The sequence below is a fragment of the Ranitomeya imitator genome, chromosome 2 (genome assembly GCF_032444005.1).
Source record: "Ranitomeya imitator isolate aRanImi1 chromosome 2, aRanImi1.pri, whole genome shotgun sequence".
NCBI lineage: Eukaryota > Metazoa > Chordata > Amphibia > Anura > Dendrobatidae > Ranitomeya > Ranitomeya imitator.
The window spans coordinates 424,636,635-424,656,611 of NC_091283.1; the positions used below are offsets into that span (position 1 = coordinate 424,636,635).

General features: G+C 50.0%; 1 protein-coding gene across 2 annotated transcripts in view; it reads right to left on the minus strand.

Annotated features, from left to right (window-relative positions):
• Positions 1-19,977, minus strand: part of STAU1 (staufen double-stranded RNA binding protein 1) — a 68,445-nt gene that overhangs the window by 11,035 nt on the left and 37,433 nt on the right. For both annotated transcript variants that reach the window (XM_069750822.1, XM_069750823.1), the window contains exons 8-11: positions 14,351-14,446; positions 13,814-14,026; positions 13,484-13,627; positions 13,261-13,404 (exon numbers count right to left, since the gene is read on the minus strand). In XM_069750822.1, the coding sequence (XP_069606923.1) occupies positions 13,261-13,404; positions 13,484-13,627; positions 13,814-14,026; positions 14,351-14,446 (597 nt within the window). The remainder of the gene's footprint in view (positions 1-13,260; positions 13,405-13,483; positions 13,628-13,813; positions 14,027-14,350; positions 14,447-19,977) is intronic.

Genomic DNA, 19,977 nt, shown 5'->3' on the forward strand with positions numbered 1-19,977 from the left:
TACCAAGCTTGACAAGGTCCCCCTTCTTCGGATGGAGTTCCCCTGCTCAGCCATTACTTCAATGGAAAAAGGGGGAGTTTCTGGCTTCCACCGCCATTCGGGTGCTTACCTTCAGATTCCCTCTTCAAAATTCCTTAGATTTCCCTTTCGCGAACAGCATTTTCAAATCACGACCTTGTCCTTCGGCCTTGCTACCGCACCCAGAGTGTTCGCAAGGGTTATGGGGCTGTCATGTTCCTCTTGCCTAGAGGCACGGTCATCCTGCCCTACCTGGTCGACTTTCTAGCTGCTCCTTCAGCCCGGCGCTGAGTCGTCTATATCTCTTGCGATACCCTCTCTCTCCTGGGCTGGCAGTTAAACTTAAAGTTTTTTCCTCATTTCCAGCCCAGCAGGATACCCTTTTTGAGGATGATCCTGGAATCTTCCAGAAGTTTTGTGAGTCTCCCTTGAGACAAGGCTGTGGCCCTTCAACAGGGAGCTCACGCACTTGCTCACTCATCCCCTCATTCCATTCGATTTGCTAAGAGTGTTCTGAGGAAAATTGGTGACGACAATGGAAGTGGTTTCCTTCGCTCCTCTTGTTTTCTGCAGGTCAATCAGGCTTTCAGAGGGTAGTCTCTGAGTTCCTTCCTTATCCAGGGAAGATCCTTTCTCCCAGTTATTAGTGACTACTGATGCCAGTCCTCTTCTTCTGATCATTGTTCTGGGGATCCAAACGGTACAGTTAGTTCTACAGCAGGTCCACTGCCTTCTGACGGGTCACCCCATCCGATTCAATCGGACAATCCCACGCCTGTGCTATACGTCAATCATCTAGCAGGTACCCACGGTCGGGTGTCATGGCCGAGGTACCTCACATTCTCTGTTGGACCACGATCTATCATCTGGTGATCTCAGCAATACACATCTCGGGTGTAGAACTCTGGGCAGTAGACACCGTCAGGGTCCCGCCTCATGTGAGTGGGAACTTCACCCAGAAGTCTTCCATCAGATCCGTCTTCTCTGGAGCACTCCAGATGTAGGTCGGATGGCATCCAGACTGAACGCCAATGTACTCTAAGTTCATGGTTCGGCCTCCAGGTCCAAAAGCCATCGCAGTGCATTCTCTGGTTCTTCCATGGTACCAGTTTCCTTCACCCCTCTTCCACTACTTCCTAGATCTTTTCGGAAGCAGGAAGGGCCCCAGTGATCCTAGGAGATCTGCACTGACCATGTCGGGTTTTTACTCGGTCGTCTCATTGGGGGACGCAGGACCATGTGTTATGCTGCTGTCCACTAGGAGGCGACACTATGCATAATCTGAAAAAGATTAACTGTGGCTCCTCCTCTGCAGTATACACCCGGCGTCAGCCTTCTCCAGTTTTTGCTTAGTGTCGCATAAAAGGCACACCTAAAAAAAAAATTTTTACTCCGTTTTTTCCAACGGGATTACAGGTGAAGAAAAGTGGGTCTCCTGCGAGACTCCTGGCATGGCTCTTTCCTCGGCCCCCTATTACGGGGTGCCCGGTTGAAGTCGAGATGGCTATTCCCCATGTTGCTCCTTCCCCAGTCCCTCAGGTGCTGGTTTGAAGTCGAGACCCCCCTCCTTCCCCAATTCCTTTTGGTTTCTGGGTTGAGGTCGAGGCTAGGATAAAGCCCCCTGATGGTGACAGCAGCACCCTCCCTAATCCCCCTCTGGGGGCATTAGGTTGAGACGCCTCAGGTAGGGCCTCTACAGGCAGCACCCTGCAGCTCCCAGCAGCTTGGGCCAGCATACTGCGGCTGCATCCAGGGACCCCTGCCCAGCTGCGGGCTCCTGTCGGGGCCGGGGGAAGTGCAGGCAGGCATGGCACATCTGAGACACAGGGCTCCCTGCGCCCCTGTCTCTGCGGCAGCACCTCAGGGGAACCCCTCACAGGGCCCCCCCCTTTCGCTTATAACCCCACTGCTATCCCGATATTAAATCCGGAGGGGGGGGGGGGGGGGGGAGGTCCGGTTCAGATCCGACCCCCTCCTGGACTTCCGCACCGGCCTGGAGCCTTTCTGGGCATCAGGCATCTAATTTAGGCCGTGGCTTCGGCCTAGCTGAAGCCGCCACCTCCTCTCTGCCCCCCCGGCCCGCCCCCCAGATGACAAATATGACACTACAGTGCCATAGAGGGGGCGGATCGAGACAGAAAGGGCGCATTTTTTACACAGCTCTGCCGCCCTTTTTCAGCTCTCCGCCCCCTTCTCCCCCTTCCTCTTCTCGGCGGCCATTTCTGCTGCAGGACAAGGATTATCCCTGCATCTCCCGGTCAGCAGGACCAGGCCAGCCAGTCTTCGGGGGGCACAGGACTGTGGATCTTCGGCGCTGGACCCAGGGGCAAAACTGGTGGGGTAAGATCACAGCTGGGTTTTTTACTCGGCTGTGAATCCATATTCCCTATAAGGCTCCCCTATAGGTTGCTCTGCATAGCCACCCCTGTAGGGTCCTCTGCATAGCCAGCCCTTCTGCACTCTGTTTACTATGCCAGGCTCAAGGTCCAAGAGAACCAGGCAGTACTGCTATTAGGCATTCTGCACAGCCTGCAGGACCGCTCTCCCCAGTGGCAGCACGTACCGCAACTGCCAGGATTGCATCCAGACTACTGTGTCAGAGCCCCAAGAAGCCTCTGCCAATGCTTCGGTGTCTAATGCCACGCCGGAATGGGTCACTCAGATGTCGCAATCTATGACGCAGTCTATAGATAACCTAACCTCCACATTGCTTCAGGCTCTGCAGAGTCATTCCTCGGCTATGATTGTTACCAGCAAATGGAGAGCTTGACTCAGGGACAGGATGACCCTGGCACATCCACGTCTAGGACAAGATGCAAGCGGACCCATAGGTCAAGTCCATCTGCGTCATCCCATAGCACACGATCATCCACTTCAAGGGAGAGGCACCGTACTTCCAGGTCATCTAGACCGTCCCCTTCCAGGGGCAGAAGATGCAGATCTCCACAATCCCTGACCAGAGAAGGCCTCCGCCCCAGCTCACCCAGCAGGGGACGCCTCAGTGATACACAGGATTTGGAAGGCATCTGTGACTCCGACGCAGACAAGGAAACGGAGAGGTCCCTGATCCCAATCCCCCCTAGCAATACAGCGCTAGTTGAGGACATAATCTTTTCCATCCATCGGGTGCTGGACATTTCTGATCCGCCACAAGATTTCCTTTGAAGGAGCTCTGAAGCCGCCTAAGGTTTTCTCTAACCACCCAGAGTTTAAGGCGATCCTTAAAAAGCAGCTCTCACAGCCTGAGAAAAAATTTCGCTAATCGCAAATATCTGGAGGCAAGGTACCCCTTCCCACAGAAGGACACCAGGGAATGGACAGATCCACCCGAAGTGGATCCCCCCAGTCTCTAGGCTAGCAGCACAGTCCCTCCTTTCACTGCCAGATAGCTCAACCCTCGGACGTAGCAGACCGGCAGGTAGAACGCATGGCTCGTTCAATTTTCGAGGCTGCAGGGGCATCCCTGGCTCCTGGGTTCAATTCAGTTTGGGCTGCCAAGGCCATTCTGGCCTGGGCCAAAAATTTACAAGCTAGCCTCCAAGCATCCGCTCCTGAGCTGTCAGACCAAGTGGTTCAAATAGCAGTTGTAGAAGATTACATGCTTCATGCAGCTCTGAATTCAGCAAGGGGTGTAGCGGGGATAGCATCAAACACCATCACAATTCAGCGTATCCTCTGGCTGCGGGAATGGAAAGCGAACGCAGCCTCAAGTCCCTGACGCACCTCCCCTACCTCAGTGGGTGACTTTTCTGTGAACAGTTGGACATGATGATATCCAATACCACCGGGGGTAAGAGTACCTCTCTTCCCCAACTGAAACCTAAACGCACTTACAAGAAGCGTAACCAAACTCGATTCCGATCCTTTCGGAACTCCTCGGGCTGGTCCGTCTCGCGTCCAGCACAAAATCGTAACCATTCCCCACGCAGGGACAACTCACGATCGACGCAAAGGTCGGACAAGACCTGGCAGTCAAAAGCAGGCCAGTCTAAGCCCAGAGGAGGAAAATCTCAGACTTTCTCCTCATCGTGATTCACGGACTCTGGAAGACACCACATCCGTAGGCGGCCAACTTTTGCTCTTTCATCAAGTCTGGCTGCCTATTACAGAAGACAGGTGGGTCAGGGAACTATTGTCTTCTGGATACAAGATAGAGTTCACCTCCAGCCCACCGGACCGATTTTTCCTCTCTGTCCCCCCAAAACCACCAGCCAAGGCTCGTGCCTTCCACCAAGCGGTCTCCTTGCTTCTTCAAGCAGGAGTCATAGTACCGGTCCCCACGGCCGAGCGCTTCCGAGGGTTCTACTCCAATCTATTCGTAGTTCCCAAGAAAGGAGGCAGCGTACGGCCCATACTGGACCTAAAACAGCTCAACAAATATGTACGGGTCCGTCACTTCCGCATGGAGTCCCTTCGGTCCATCATTGCGTCCATGGAGAAGGGAGAATATCTCGCCTCCATAGACATACAAGACGCATACCTGCATATACCGATTGCACCCGGCCATCAGAGATTTCTCAGGTTCGCAATCGACCAGGACCACTACCAGTTCGTGGCTCTCCCGTTCGGACTCGCCACGGGTCCCAGAGTGTTTACCAAAGTCATGGCAGCCACCATGGTCGTCCTGCACTCCAGAGGCATAGTAGTCGTTCCATACCTGGACGATCTACTCATCAAGGCTCCCACCTTCAAGGACTGCGAGCTCAGCGTCTGTCACAACCGACACTGAGTCGCATGGGCTGGTTGGTCAACCTACAAAAGCCATCACCATCCCCGAGTCAGTCTCTGACCTTCCTGGGAATGCTATTTAACATCTCCAGGGATCTAGTGCTCCTTCCCAATGACAAGGCACTAGCTCTCCGCCTAGGAGTTCACATCCTCCTCCGCAAACCCCCTCGATCTCTCCGGTTTGCCATGAGTGCTTGGCAGGATCGGGGCAGCAATAGAAGCGGTCCCATTTGGCCCAGTTTCACCTCAGGCCTCTCCAACTAGCCATTCTCAAGTCCTGGGACAGGAATCCTCTTTCTCTCGACAGGGAGTTCCAGCTAACGTCATCAACCAGGAGGTCCCTGCACTGGTGGCTCAAGCCAACCTCGCTAGCAAAGGGGAAATCCTTTCTCACAGGTCAATGGAACGTTCTGACCACTGATGCGAGCCTGACGGGTTGGGGAGCAGTGCACCTATACCACAGGGCAAGTGGTCCCCGGAGGAAGCAGCCATGCCCATCAACATCCTGGAAATTCGTCCCATCCTCCTGGCATTGAGGGCCTTCCATCACTTACTGGAAGACTCTCACATCAGAATACAGACAAACAATGCCACGGCTGTGGCATATGTGAATCACCAAGGGAGGACCCGCAGTACCCAGGCGATGCGAGAGGTGTCACACATCCTCCACTGGGCGGAGGACACAGGGTCGGTTATTTCGGCGGTCCACATTCCGAGTGTGGACAACTGGAAAGCAGACTTCCTCAGCCGACAAGGAGTAGAATCGGGAGAGTGGTCTCTCCATCCCGAAATTTTTCGCCAGATCTGCCATCGCTGGGGGACCCTGGATGTGGACCTAATGGCATCCCACTTCAATGCCAAGGTCTCCAACTTCATGGCCAGAACACACGATCTGCGGTCGCTCGGAGCAGACACTCTGGTTCAGGACTGGACCCAGTTCCAGCTTCGGTACAAGCAAGAGGGAGTCCCAACCATCCTAATCGCTCCGGACTGGCCCAGACGTACATGGTATGCCGACATAGTACAACTTACAGCAGACGCCCCCTGGCGCCTCCCCGACCGCCCGTATCTTCTATCACAAGGCCCGTTCTACCACCAGAACTCAGGGGCCCTCAATTTGACGGCGTGGCCCTTGAAACCTGGTTTCTAACCCAGGCAGGGCTCTCGCCAGACATCTTTAGGACCATGATCAGGGAACGGAAGCCAGCCTCTGCCAAGATTTATTATCGTACCTGGGAAGCTTTCTTTACCTGGTGCGAATCTCGTGGCCAGACCCCATTCCCTTATTCCCTCCCCAAAGTACTTGGTTTTCTCCAATCGGGTCTGGAGGCCAGGCTGTCCCTGGGCTCGCTTAAGAGCCAGATGTCAGCCCTCTCAGTGCTTTTTCAAAGGCGCATTGCTACCAATCCGCAAGTAAGGACATTTCTTCAGGGGTTTTCCCAATTGGTTCCCCCCTACAGACGACCACTAGAAACGTGGGACCTCAACCTGGTCCTGACAGCATTGCAGGAACAACCCTTCAAACCCCTTAAGGAGGTCCCGCTCCGCCTTGTATCTCAGAAGGTGGTTTTCCTGGTGGCAATCGCCTCGCTATGCAGGGTGTCTGAACTGACAGCACTCTCCTGCAGGCGGCCCTTTCTGGCTTTTCACCAGGACAAGGAAGTCCTCCATACGGTCCCATCCTTCTTTCCGAAGGTTGTGTCCAACTTCCACCTCAATGAGGAAATTTCTCTGCCTTCCCTTTGTCCGGTCCCGGTTCATAGAGTGGAGAAGGCTCTGTATATGCTTGACCTTGTCAGGGCATTGCGCATATGTGTGTCTAGGACTGCGTCCTTCCGGAAGTCTGATTCTCTTTTCCTTCTTCCGGAAGGCAGCCGCAAGGGTCTGCCAGCTTCCAATGCTACCCTTGCCAGGTGGATCAAATCCACCATACAATAGGCCTACCGCCTTAAGAATTCTCCTCTTCCAGACGGTATTATGGCACACTCTACACGGACGGTAGGGGCCTCCTGGGCTATTGGGCACCAGGCTTCGGCACAACAAGTGTGTAAGGCGGCCACTTGGACTAGCCGACACACGTTAACTAAACACTACAGAGTTCATACCCAGTCCTCAGCGGACGCGAGCATGGGTAGATGTGTTCTGCAGGCGGCAGTGCCTCAAGTGTAGGGGCCTGTCTACACAATATTCGTCGATTGCTTCACACCCAGGGACTGCTTTGGGACGTCCCATGGTCCTGTGTCCCCCAATGAGGCGATGGAGTTAAGGAGATTTTTGTGTACTCACCGTAAAATCTCTTTCTCTTAGCCTCTAATTGGGGGACACAGGACCATGGGTGTTATGCTGCTGTCCACTAGGAGGTGACACTATGCATAATCTGAAAAAGATTAACTGTGGCTCCTCCTCTGCAGTATACACCCCTGGACGGCGTCAGCCTTCTCCAGTTTTGTGTAAAAGCATTAGGAGGAACGTAACATGAATAACATAACCATGCCTACAAGAAGGCAACTATGTTATTCATGTTACATTCCTCCTACTGCTTTTGCACAAAATTGGAGAAGGCTGACGCCGTCCAGGGGTGTATACTGCAGAGGAGGAGCCACAGTTAATCTTTTTCAGATTATGCATAGTGTCGCCTCCTAGTGGACAGCAGCATAACACCCATGGTCCTGTGTCCCCCAATTAGAGGCTAAGAGAAAGATTTTACGGTGAGTACACAAAAATCTCCTTTCTTGTTTGCTGAACTAGTATTTTTCCGTCTTAGTGCAACAAAACTGCAAATATGGACTTCCTCGCAGGGAGTCTTCACATGTGGTTCTTCCCTATCGCATACCATTAGATCTTTGGGACCTTAATGATCCTGGGAGTCTTACAGTAGACTCCTTTTGATCCGGACAGACTTTACTATCAGGGAACAACGCCCTTTTTTCTCTGCGATCTCCTCATCCTGACAAGTCTTCGGAGCTAGCCGCTCTGTTCTTTCAGACCTTTTCCCTTATTACCATCAAGGAAAGGTTTTCTACAGGCAATCCCCATCCCTTGTTACCAAGGTGGTATTGTATTCCCACAGTTATAAGGGCATCGTTCTTCCCTCATCTCTTTTGGCACCAGTCCACATAACGGAATGGGTTCCCCATATTCTGGACGTGGTGAGTGCTCTGAGTAGGTACGCCTCGAGGACGACTGGTCCTGTGCCTTAACCAGGGAATACTGGTCCTGTGCCCTTAAGACCAGGGAATACTGGTCATGTGCCCTTAAGACCAGGGAATACTGGTCATGTGCCTTTAAGACCACGGAATACTAGTCATGTGCCTTAACCAGGGAATACTGGTCATGTGCCTTTAAGACCAGGGAATACTGGTCATGTGCCTTTAAGACCAGGGAATACTGGTCATGTGCCTTTAAGACCAGGGAATTCTGGTCATGTGCCCCTTTAATACAAAACCATATCCCCTGTGTGTGGGCGGAGCCTCGTGACTTCCATGAATAGGCCCAAGCCGGGGCCTAAATTTCTGCAGCCAGCGTGAGCAATACCAGCCAGGTATTGCTCCCGTGCCAGGGAAGAAGCTCCAGAAAAGGTGGGTGGAGCCGCCATAGCGCGCCATGGTGCTGAAGCCGGGGGCTACATTTTTGCAGCTGGACGGAGCATTACCTCAGTGAGGTGGGCCACAGGGAAGCTGATGCTGCCTGTCAGCATGTGAATATCCCACTGCAGAGGCCACCACCGACTGGATCCACTCACCATCGGTGCGCGTTCCGGCATGGAGTCGCCGCGATGACTGGGTTTCAGCGCCGAGGAAAGTGCGCGCACTATTGTTCTGCTGCAGGTCAGGTATTGCAGCATGGACGGTGCAGGGATAAAACTCAATCCATCATCCCTTTGTTAGGGAGGTGGAGAGGAACGTCCGCCTCCTTGTGGTGGGACAGTGGGGGCTGCTCGGACGCCATAGAGAGGGGCCTCTATACATCCACGGAGTTCAGTCCCCGGGTGGACAGGGCCAGTTGTCCGGCATTAGGTCTGGCTCCAGCAGAGGATACATGGAGGCGACACTCCATGTGCTCGCCCGTTGCTGGTGTGGGGAGATCGGGACCTGAAGGAACCGTCGCCCCTGAAGGGAGCTCAGGCATGGCTTCCCACGTCGCAGGAAAGGGTACGGGGAGGCGACACTCCGCGTTCTCGCCTGTTGATGGTTCGGGGGAGATCGGAACCTTGAAAGGATCCATCGCCCCCTTCACTCTGTTAATTAAAAGATGAAAATTTACAGAAAAGTAAAAAGGGACTGGGCTGGCCACTCCATATCCTCAATTTTGTTGGACTGGAACCAAGATTTGGCTTGTTTACTGGTGTGTAGGGTCATTGTCTTGTTAAAACACCCATTTCAAGGTCATATTCCCTACAGCATAAAACAACATGACTTCTAAGTATTTTAATTTATGCAAACTGGTCCATGATCCCTGGTATGCGATGAATAGGCCCGGCACCATAGTAAAAGAAACATGCCCTTCATAATGCTTCACTGTCTTCAGAGTACTGTGGCTTGAATGCAGAACTTGGGGGTCATCTGATGAACTATCTGCGGACCTTGGTCCCAAAAAGAACAATTTTACTTTAAATCAGTCCACAAAATGTTTCTCCATTTCTCTTTAGGACAGTTGATGTGTTTTTGGCAAACTGTATCAGCCTCAGTACATGTCTTTTTTGTGGGACTTCCTACTGTCACAGTATTCACAGGTAACCTGAGACTGTCTTTGATCATCCTGGAGCTGATCATTGGCTGAGCCTTTGCCATTCTGACAGCCTGAGAGACTGTTTGTTCCGGATAGTTGGACCAGTAGAGTCATCTCCGAGGTCCATTCTTCTGCGTTAGCAGGTCATCCTGGAATATTTGGTACTAGAGACTTGGTGGCCAGGTCTTTTTGGTGGCCTTCCTTGTCGAGGGATGTGCGTTCTTTTGTGTAGTCTTGTGAGGTTTGTGCTCGGGCTTAGCCTTGCTGTTCTCGAGCCAGTGGATTGTTGTCACCTTTGCCTATCCCGAAGAGGCCTTGGACGCACATTTCCATGGACTTTATTTCGGATCTCCCTGTCTCTCAAAAAATGTCCGTCATCTGGGTTGTGTGTGACCGCTTTTCTAAAATGGTTCATCTTGTACCCTTGCCTAAGTTGCCTTCCTCCTCTGAGTTGGTCCCTCTGTTTTTCCAGAACGTGGTTCGTTTGCATGGGATTCCGGAGAACATCGTTTCTGACAGGGGATCCCAGTTTGTGTCTAGATTTTGGCGGACGTTCTGTGCTAAGATGGGCATTGATTTGTCCTTTTCGTCTGCATTCCACCCTCAGACGAATGGCCAGACGGAGCGAACTAATCAGACCTTGGAAACTTATTTGAGGTGTTTTGTTTCTGCTGATCAGGATGACTGGGTTACCTTTTTGCCGCTGGCCGAGTTTGCCCTTAATAATCGGGCTAGTTCTGCTACCTTGGTTTCTCCTTTCTTTTGTAATTCGGGGTTTCATCCTCGTTTTTCCTCTGGTCAGGTGGAGCCTTCTGATTGTCCTGGAGTGGACATGGTGGTGGATGGGTTGCATCGGATTTGGAGTCATGTGGTGGACAATTTGAAGTTGTCCCAGGAGAAGGCTCAGCAGTTTGCTAATCGCCGTCACCGCGTGGGTCCTCGACTTCGTGTTGGGGACTTGGTGTGGTTGTCTTCTCGTTTTGTTCCTATGAAGGTCTCTTCTCCTAAGTTCAAGCCTCGGTTCATCGGTCCTTATAGGATCTTGGAAATTCTTAACCCTGTGTCGTTTCGTTTGGATCTCCCGGCATCGTTTGCTATTCATAATGTGTTCCATCGGTCGTTGTTGCGGAGGTATGAGGTACCTGTTGTTCCTTCGATTGAGCCTCCTGCTCCGGTGCTGGTGGAGGGAGAATTGGAGTATGTTGTGGAGAAGATCTTGGATTCTCGTGTTTCCAGACGGAAACTCCAATATTTGGTCAAGTGGAAGGGTTATGGTCAGGAGGATAATTCTTGGGTGGTTGCCTCTGATGTTCATGCTGATGATTTGGTCCGCGCTTTTCATAGGGCTCATCCTGGTCGCCCTGGTGGTTCTCGTGAGGGTTCGGTGACCCCTCCTCAAGGGGGGGGTACTGTTGTGAGTTCTGTTTTTGGGCTCCCTCTGGTGGTTACTGATGGTACTGGGTGATTTGTGTTCTGCTGTCTCTGGTGTCCACCTGTTCTATTAGGATTTGGGAGTTTCCTATTTAACCGGGCTTTCTTGTCATTTCCCCGCCGGCTATCAAGGTTATCAGAGTGTTTTGTTACCTCAGCTTCTGGCTTCAGTAATCTTCAGGACAAGCTAAGTTTTTGATTTTCTTGTTCCACGTTTTGCTTTATTTTTGTCTTGTCCAGCTTGCATGTAATTGTTTCTTTGCTGCTGGTTGCTCTAGAGGGCTGTAATTGCTCCTCATGTTCCATGCGTTGGAACATGAGTTCAAGTAATTACAGGATGGTTTTTTGAAGGGTTTTTTGCTGACCGCGCAGTTTACTTTTGTATCCTCTGCTATCTAGTTTTAGCGGGCCTCATTTTGCTGAATCTGTTTTCATACTGTGTATGTGCCTTCCTCTCATTTCACCGTCATTATATGTGGGGGGCTGCTATTTCTGTGGGGTATTTCTCTGGAGGCAAGAGAGGTCTGTGTTTCTTCTAATAGGGGAAGTTAGATCTTCGGCTGGTGCGAGACGTCTAGGATCAACGTAGGCACGTTCCCCGGCTACTGTTATTTGTGTGTTCAGGTTTAGGGTCGCGGTCAGCTCAGGTTCCATCACCCTAGAGCTCGTTGGTGCTTGTCCTTTTGTGAATCCCTGCCATTGGAATCATGACATTCTACTATCGAGATGGACCCTGTTAAAGTCCAGGCCATTTACGATTGGACTCAGCTGACATCTGTGAAGAGCCTGCAAAAGTTCCTGGGCTTTGCTAATTTTTATCGGCGCTTCATCGCTAATTTTTCGACTGTTGCTAAACCGTTGACTGATTTGACCAAGAAGGGTGCTGATGTGGTCAATTGGTCTTCTGCGGCTGTAGAGGCTTTTCAGGAGTTGAAGCGTCGTTTTTCTTCTGCCCCTGTGTTGTGCCAGCCAGAGGTTTCGCTTCCGTTTCAGGTTGAGGTTGATGCTTCTGAGAATGGAGCAGGGGCTGTTTTGTCGCAGAGAAGTTCTGATGGCTCGGTGATGAAGCCATGTGCTTTCTTTTCTAGAAAGTTTTCGCCTGCTGAGCGTAACTATGATGTTGGTAATCGTGAATTGTTGGCCATGAAGTGGGCATTCGAGGAGTGTCGTCATTGGCTGGAAGGAGCCAAGCATCGCGTGGTGGTCTTGACAGATCACAAGAATTTGACTTATCTTGAGTCTGCCAAACGGTTGAATCCGAGACAGGCTCGATGGTCGTTATTTTTCTCCCGTTTTGATTTTGTGATTTCGTACCTTCCGGGCTCTAAGAATGTGAAGGCTGATGCCCTGTCAAGGAGTTTTGTGCCTGACTCTCCGGGTGTTCCTGAGCCGGCGGGTATTCTCAAAAAGGGGGGAATTTTGTCTGCCATCTCCCCTGATTTGCGGCGGGTGCTGTAAAAATTTCAGGCTGATAGACCTGACCATTGCCCAGCGGAGAAACTGTTTGTCCCTGATAGATGGACTAGTAGAGTTATCTCTGAGATTCATTGTTCAGTGTTGGCTGGGCATCCTGGAATCTTTGGTACCAGAGATTTGGTGGCTAGATCCTTCTGGTGGCCGTCTTTGTCGCGGGATGTGCGTTCTTTTGTGCAGTCCTGTGGGACTTGTGCTCGGGCTAAGCACAGAGTACTTTGCTCTGCCCTCTTGAGGGCAGAGGATAGTACTGCAGTGCGCAGGCGCCGGAAAGGTCAGAGGCCCGGCGCCTGCGCACTGCAGTACTTTGTCTGCCCTCAACAGGGCAGAGCAAAGTACGCCTGCGCCGGAGCTGTGGCTGAAGATCAGAAGAGGACACGTCATGGAAAGAAGATAGGAGGCGCCGCAGCGGACCGGAGACGCCCATCCGACCTGACCAGCAGCGGGACCGCCCCTGGGTGAGTATAATATAACGTCTTTTTCTCCTTTTTTAGGTAACATCGGGGGCTTATCTACAGCATTACAGAATGCTGTAGATAAGCCCCTGATGCCGGTGGGCTTACCTCACCCGCGATTTTCGGGGTGACAGGTTCCCTTTAATTCTAATACATAGACTCAAAAACATGCAGATCATGAATGCTGAGTCTGATGGTTTTCTTACAATCTGCTGCACCAACTGGTAAATTGGTAACATAATTTGTACCAAAAACTGATTAATCTGCTCAGTCATATTGGAGTGCTATTATTTTGAACACATATATATATATATATATATGTGCACTATATATATATAGTGTGTGGCAAACAATACAGGCAGGTGGTAGTATCCCCGACATGAAACAAGTCAACAAGGTGTGCAGGACCCAGCACGGGTGCACCTACTTTTTCGTCAGTCTTCAGAGCTGGTTTGGGGGGAGTCGGTGGGATTTTGAAACCTAGAAGTTCTAACATATTCTCAGCAGCATTCCGTTTGGCCACTTTCTTATTGGCGCCCAGTCCTTCAGCAGTCAGGTTTCCAACCTTCACCTGTAAGGAGAAAAAGGAGAATTTGTGGTTATAAAGTCAGAAAAGAGGGAGGAGGCGACATATAATAAAATTAACGCACCTGCATGACAAACTCCCGACGTCGGGGGAGACCTCGCTCCGTCACTAGGCTGTATTCTGGCTCTTTGTCCTTTTTAGCTTGCTGTATCTGAGCCAGCCTGCTAATGGGGTTCATGCCCTGGCCGTAGTCCGGGCTGGTGGGGAGCTGTGTGGGTGACAAAACAGATGAACCTCAGGGGTGGAAAACCTGCTGCAGCGCCCCTTTATATCTGCGTCACAGTTTTAAGTACTTTTTATAGGGGTATAAAATATGGTGACCTCACCTTGAGACAGTGTGCGGTAAGGGGAATATCTGACATAAGTGACCCTTGATACCCGCACAGTGGCTCACCTTTACAATAGACTTAGTTTTCTTTTTGATGCGAGGTCTCAGCTTCTCCACGATTGGCAGAGGCGGCAGCTTCTTCAGCTCCTCCAAGATGGCAATGGCAGCGTTTTTCTTGGAAACTTTCTTGCTTTTCCCTTCTCCTTCTCCTATAAACTCTCCAACCAATACTTTAGTGATGAAGCTCTTCATATGTGGGGGTCCAGTCTCCTTTGTTACCTGCAGAAACGGGTCATCAGAAACATCAACTAATACAAGTTTGGTGAACAATAAAGCAAAGCGGCATTATGGGACAGACTTCGATCAAGAAGGCTGAGAAACATTCTTGCCTGATGGACTGAGCGAGAGCCAGTCTGACATCATAGGTTCTATACTCAGGGGGCACATAGAACAAAGTCTCAGCCAGCGAACTGTCAGGGTTTCCATACACCCCCCTACTTCTCCATGGTTCCAGTGGTAGCAGAGCACAGACCAGGGGATAGCAAAGATAATTTAAATGGAGACAAGCCCCATTTCAGCAGTGGCCTCCAGCATTCTTCTCACCTCAAAATTCACAGGAAGGTTCCTCTTCAGTGCAATTTCGAACACTTGGCTGATCTCAGATTTATTCAGATTTTCTTCATCGGATTTTCCATTAATCTAAAAAATTAAAATAAAAAATAGATTATCTGCAAAGTCAAACACCAGACACAAAACCTCAGATGCCAAGGTGCCAGTACAACCCCCCCCTTCCCCATCCCCTATACAGGGCGGTTGTATCATATATACATGTGCATCACCAGCAAATTCCTGTGCAGCTGTAGCAGCTCTTTGGTCTCATTAACCCTTTCCAATTTTTGCCTTTTTTGTTTTCCTCCTCCTTTCCTGCCAAGAGCCATAACTTTTTTTAAACATTTTTCCATCTATACGAGGGGCGGTCCAAAAGTAATGATAATCGGTTATTTCTATTGCACACAGAAATTAAAATAAAATGTTTTCTTCTCTCTTAGGTACCCACTAGTCCAGGAAAAAAATAACTTAAATAGACCACGATTCCCAGGAGCTACATTCATTTGAATATGAACTGCCAAGGAGTGAACATCAAAATGGAAATAAACTAGCTCAGAGCTGTCATCAAATACCTCTGCTTGAAAAAAATGACTACCAAAGACACACAGCGACTTGGTGGAAACATTGGGGGACTCTTCTCCTCCATATTCCACAGTTGCATGCTGGGCCAAGGAATTTAAGCTGGGAAGAACATCGACGGAAGATGAACATCGTGAAGGACGCCCATCCATGTCCCTCAATGAAGAAAACGTGAAAAAAGTTGAAGAAGTTGTATTGGCAGATTGAAGAGTGACTATCAGGCATGTAGCTGAGGTCACAGGGATCTCATATGGCAGTATTCAAAGAATCCTTGCAAAAGAATTGCATAGGAGAAAGGTCTCCGCATGTTGGGTGCCAAAAATGTTAACCGACGAGCAAAAGAAGAAACGAGTTGACATTTCAATAGCAAATCTCGAAAAGTTCCAAGCAGACAAGGAACATTTTTTGTCACGTTTTTTGACCATGGACAAGACCTGGATCCACCACTTTGATCTCGAAACTAAACAACAATCGATGACATAGCAGGGAAGGTTATGGCATCCGTTTTTTAGGACGCTGAAGGAATTATTATGGTGGACTATTTGGAGAAGGGAGCCACTATTACAGGCTCCTACTATGCAGAACAAATAAGAAGATTAGGAGGCTATCAAGGAGAAAAGGCGCGGAAAACTGCGGGCTGGAGTGCTGTTTCACCAAGATAACGCGCCGGCTCACAAAGCTGCAGTTGCCATGGCTACCATTCAAGAAGCGGGCTTTGAACTGGTGGAACACCCCCCTATTCACCAGATCTAGCCTCCAGTGACTTCTTTCTCTTTCCTTGGCTCAAGGAACACCTCCGGGGCGAGAAATTTGACGACAGTAGCGACGTGATAACCGCTGTTGGGGATTTTTTTGAGGGTCAAGATCAAGAATTTTCGCAGGGAATTCTAAGTTTAGAAAAGAGATGGACTAAATGTATAGACTTGTTAGGAGACTACGAAGAAAAATAAAAATTTTTTTTGACTATATTCATTGTGTTTAGTATTGATTACTTTTGGATCGCCCCTCGTATAGATGTATGAAGGTTTGTTGGTTTTTTTTTTTTTCAGTGGGACAATAATTTTGAATGACACGGTTCATTTTACCATTCAAGGGATCAGAAATAAATAAAATCCAGGTGTGGTTTAATTATGCAAAGAAAACGAGCGATTCCGTTTATTTTTCAAGGGGGCGGTTATTTTTAGGATAATCCTCATTTTTAGGTCGTAAGAGATGGGTGAAGCCTTGTTTTCTTTCCTGCGCCTTGAGCTGACTGTCATTGATACCGGTTCAGGCTAGATACAATATTTTGATCTCTTCTTATTGTGGTAATGCGGTGACCAAAATATGAAGAGAAAAAAAAAAAAAAAAAAAAAATTATGATCGCGTTTCAATATTTTTCTCATTATGCCATTTACCAAATGGATTGATTCACTGGACTTTTACGTGCACAGCAATAACAAATTCTTTGTTTTTTTAATGTGGGGAAAAAAAACAACAAAAAAAATACAGGGATTTTTGTGTACTCACCGTAAAATCCTTTTCTCCGAACCACTCATTGGGGGACACAGACCATGGGTTGTATGCTGCTTGCCACTAGGAGGCTGACATTAAGTGAACACAAAAAAAGTTAGGTCCTCCTCTGCAGTATACACCCTCGTGCTGGCTCCCAGAGAACTAGTTCGGTGCAACTATATAGAAGAGTACAACATGTCAACTTAAAAGAACAGGCAAAGACCATATAAGCCGATAGGCTAACAGGTGGGTGCTGTGTCCCCCAATGAGTGGCTTGGAGAAAAGGATTTTACGGTGAGTACACAAAAAAGTCCCAAAGCAGTCTTGGGTGGGAAAATAACAAAGGATTAGGCTTCATGCAACAACTGCCTAAATGTGCGCCACCGCTGCCTGCAGAATTCTTCTGCCCAGACTCGCATACGCTGAAGCCTGAGAGTGAATATTATAGTGCTTTGCAAAGGTATGTAAACTGGACCAAGTCGCAGCTTTACAGACCTGATCTGCCGTCCCCTGATGCTGAATGGCCCAAGAAGCCTCCACCGCTCGAGTGGAGTGTGCTCTGATCCCTGTTGGGATGGGCCGACTTCTGACTCGGTATGACTCCTGGATGGTGGAACGAATCCACCTGGCTATCGTGGCCTTAGAAGCGGCAAGACCCTTCCTGTGACCTTCCAGGAGAACAAACAGAGCATCTGTTCTTCTGAAGGATCCCGTCTTTGAGACATACCTTCGCAGAGCTTTGACCAGGTCCAGAGTGTGGAGAGCTCTTTCAACCCTGTGAACAGGGGCTGGACAAAAGGAAGGAAGAACAATGTCTTTAAGATGGAAGGACGAAACGACCTTTCGCAAAAAGGACAGCGACGGCCTGAGGACAACCTTGTCCTGATGGAAGTTAAGGAAAGTCTAATTCCAAAACCCTTCTGATCGATGTGATCGCTACAAGGAAGGCAACCTTCCAGGACAGAAAGGTCAGCGAAATGTCCTGAAGCGGTTCAAAGGGAAGTTCCTGAAGGGCACTTAGCACCAAGTTGAGGTCCCAAAGCTCTAAAGGCATGGGAGAAGCGACATGTGACACCCCCTGAAGAAAAAGTCTTATCCTGAAGTCTTGACCTGATGAGTCTCTGATATAAAGACTGATAGAGCGGAGATTTGGCCCTTGAGAGAGCAGAGTGCCAGCCCGGAGTCCAGACTGGCCTGTAAGAACTCTCAAATGGTGGGAACTGAGAAGACGAGAGGAGAAAGACCACGATGCTTGCACCAAGCAAAAAAATGACTTCCAGGTACGATGATAGATACGTACCGATGAGAATTTACGGGCACTAACCATGGTGGAAATGACGTGTTGAGAAAACCCTGCCTGGGTTAAGACCCAGGATTCAACAGCCATGCCGTTAAACACAGGGCCCCTGAGTTCTGGTGGTAGATGGGGACCTGGGAGAGCAGATCTGGCCGATCCGGCAGTCTCCTGTGTATGTCTGCGACGAGGCGTACCAACTCTGCGAACCATGAGCGGCGCGGCCAATCGGGAGCAACCAGGATCACTGGTACTCCTTCCGCCTTGATTTTCCTGATTACTCTGGGGAGTAACGGTACTGGAGGAAAAATGTACAGGAGGCGGAATTAGCACAATGAAAGAACCAGAGTATTGACACCGATGGCTCTTGGATCTCGAGAACTCGCTATAAACTGGTAAAGCTTGGCATTCAGCCTGGATGCCATGAGGTCCACATCTGAGATCCCCCAGTGAAGACAGGTATGGTAGAAAATTTCGAGATGAAGCTCCCTCTCCCCCGAAGTGAGACCGTGATGGCTGAGGAAGTCCGCTGTCCAGTTTTCCACTCCTGGAATGTGCACCGCTGAGATCACAGAGTGGTTGCTCTCTGCCCATCGAAGGATGTGAGTTACCTCGGACATAGCTGCCCTGCTGCGGGTACCCCCTGATGATTGATGTATGCCACAGCCGCGGTGTTGTCTGATTGGATATGGATGGGGTGACCTGCAAGAAGATGATGGAAGTGCTGCAGAGCCAGTCAAATAGCACGGATCTCAAGAATGTTGATCGGTAGCTGCGATTCCTGAATAGACCAGCGACCCTGAGCAGTGTGGTGGCGGAAGACTGCTCCCCAGGCCGAAAGACTGGCATCGGTAGTCACCACTAGCCATTGAACGGGTAGAAAAAACTTCCCCTGGTTGAGGGAAGAGTTCAATGTCCACCACCTGAGAGTCTGTCTGACCTACAGGGATAAGAAGCACCTTCAGTCGAGGGAGAAAGGGTTTCTGTCCCAAGCTGCCAGAAGGGAAATGTTGTAGGGGACGAAGGTGCAGCTGCACAAAGGGGACCGGTTCCATTGCGGCCACCTTCTTTCCTAGTACCCTCATTGCAAACTGGATGGAGTGAGGGTAAGAGACGAAGCGCTCGGGCTCCTTGTTGAAGGGCTAAGACTTTGTCTGGAGGGAGAAATACCAACCCCCGAGACAGTCCAGGGACATTGCTAGAAATGCAATCTGCTGGGCTGGGACCAGAGAGGATTTGCTTAAGTTTATCAGCCAGCCCAGGCGAGAAAGTGAGAAAGGGTATCGCAAGTAATGTGAACAGACTCCATGCAGTCGTGGAAGGACGGACCTTTGATCAATAGGTCGTCCAGATAGGGCAGAAGGATCATACCCCGAGAGTGCAGGATGGACATGACAGCCGCCATGACCTTTGTGAACACTCTGGGGCAGTAGCAAGGCCGAAGGGCAGGGCCGTGAATTGGAAATGCTGGTCACGAATGGCGAAGCGCAGGAATCTCTAGTGAGGGGGAAATATTGGAATGTGCAAGTAAACGTCTTGGATGTTGAGGAAGAATTCCCCTTCTTCCAGGGAAGCGATAACTCAATGCAGAGATTCCATGTGGAAATGAGGGAACTTGATAAACCTGTTTAGAAGTTTGAGGTCTAGTATGGGTCTCACCTGTCCGTCCTTCTTTGGGACGACAAAAACTTTTGAATAGAAACTCTGAAACCTTTCGCTTTCTGGGACGGGGACAATGACGCCATTTGTGACGCAATGTGTCTATGGCCTGGGAGAAAGAGGGAGGACGTGAGGGAAAGAAAGGTGAAGGGGGCACGCAGCAAAGTCGATTTTGAAACTGAATGACACCAGATCTCTGACCCACTCGTCGGAGACAACGGAAAGCTAGACCTAACGAAAGAAGTAGGCGGTCACCTACCCAGGTACGCTGACCATCAGCGCTGAGGAAAATCTCCGGGACCTAGGTCCTTTAGGCCTCGACTGTTTGCGTCGGGACTTCCAATGCTGGTTAGGCCTGTACGAGACCCGAGTTCCTCCATCTCTTTGTGGAGAACGTCCTGAACCGGACGAACTAGTGGTAGTGGCCTAGCTTGGAGTGGAGCGAAAGGAACGGAAACGGATTTGTTGCTGTCTCCGAAAGGGATGCTTAAGTCTCTGTTGGGGAAGGAATTTACTCTGATCTCCCGTAGTATCGGAAATTATCTGATCCAGCTTTTCTCCAAATAAGTGGCCACTTTGATAAGGAAGGGAGGTG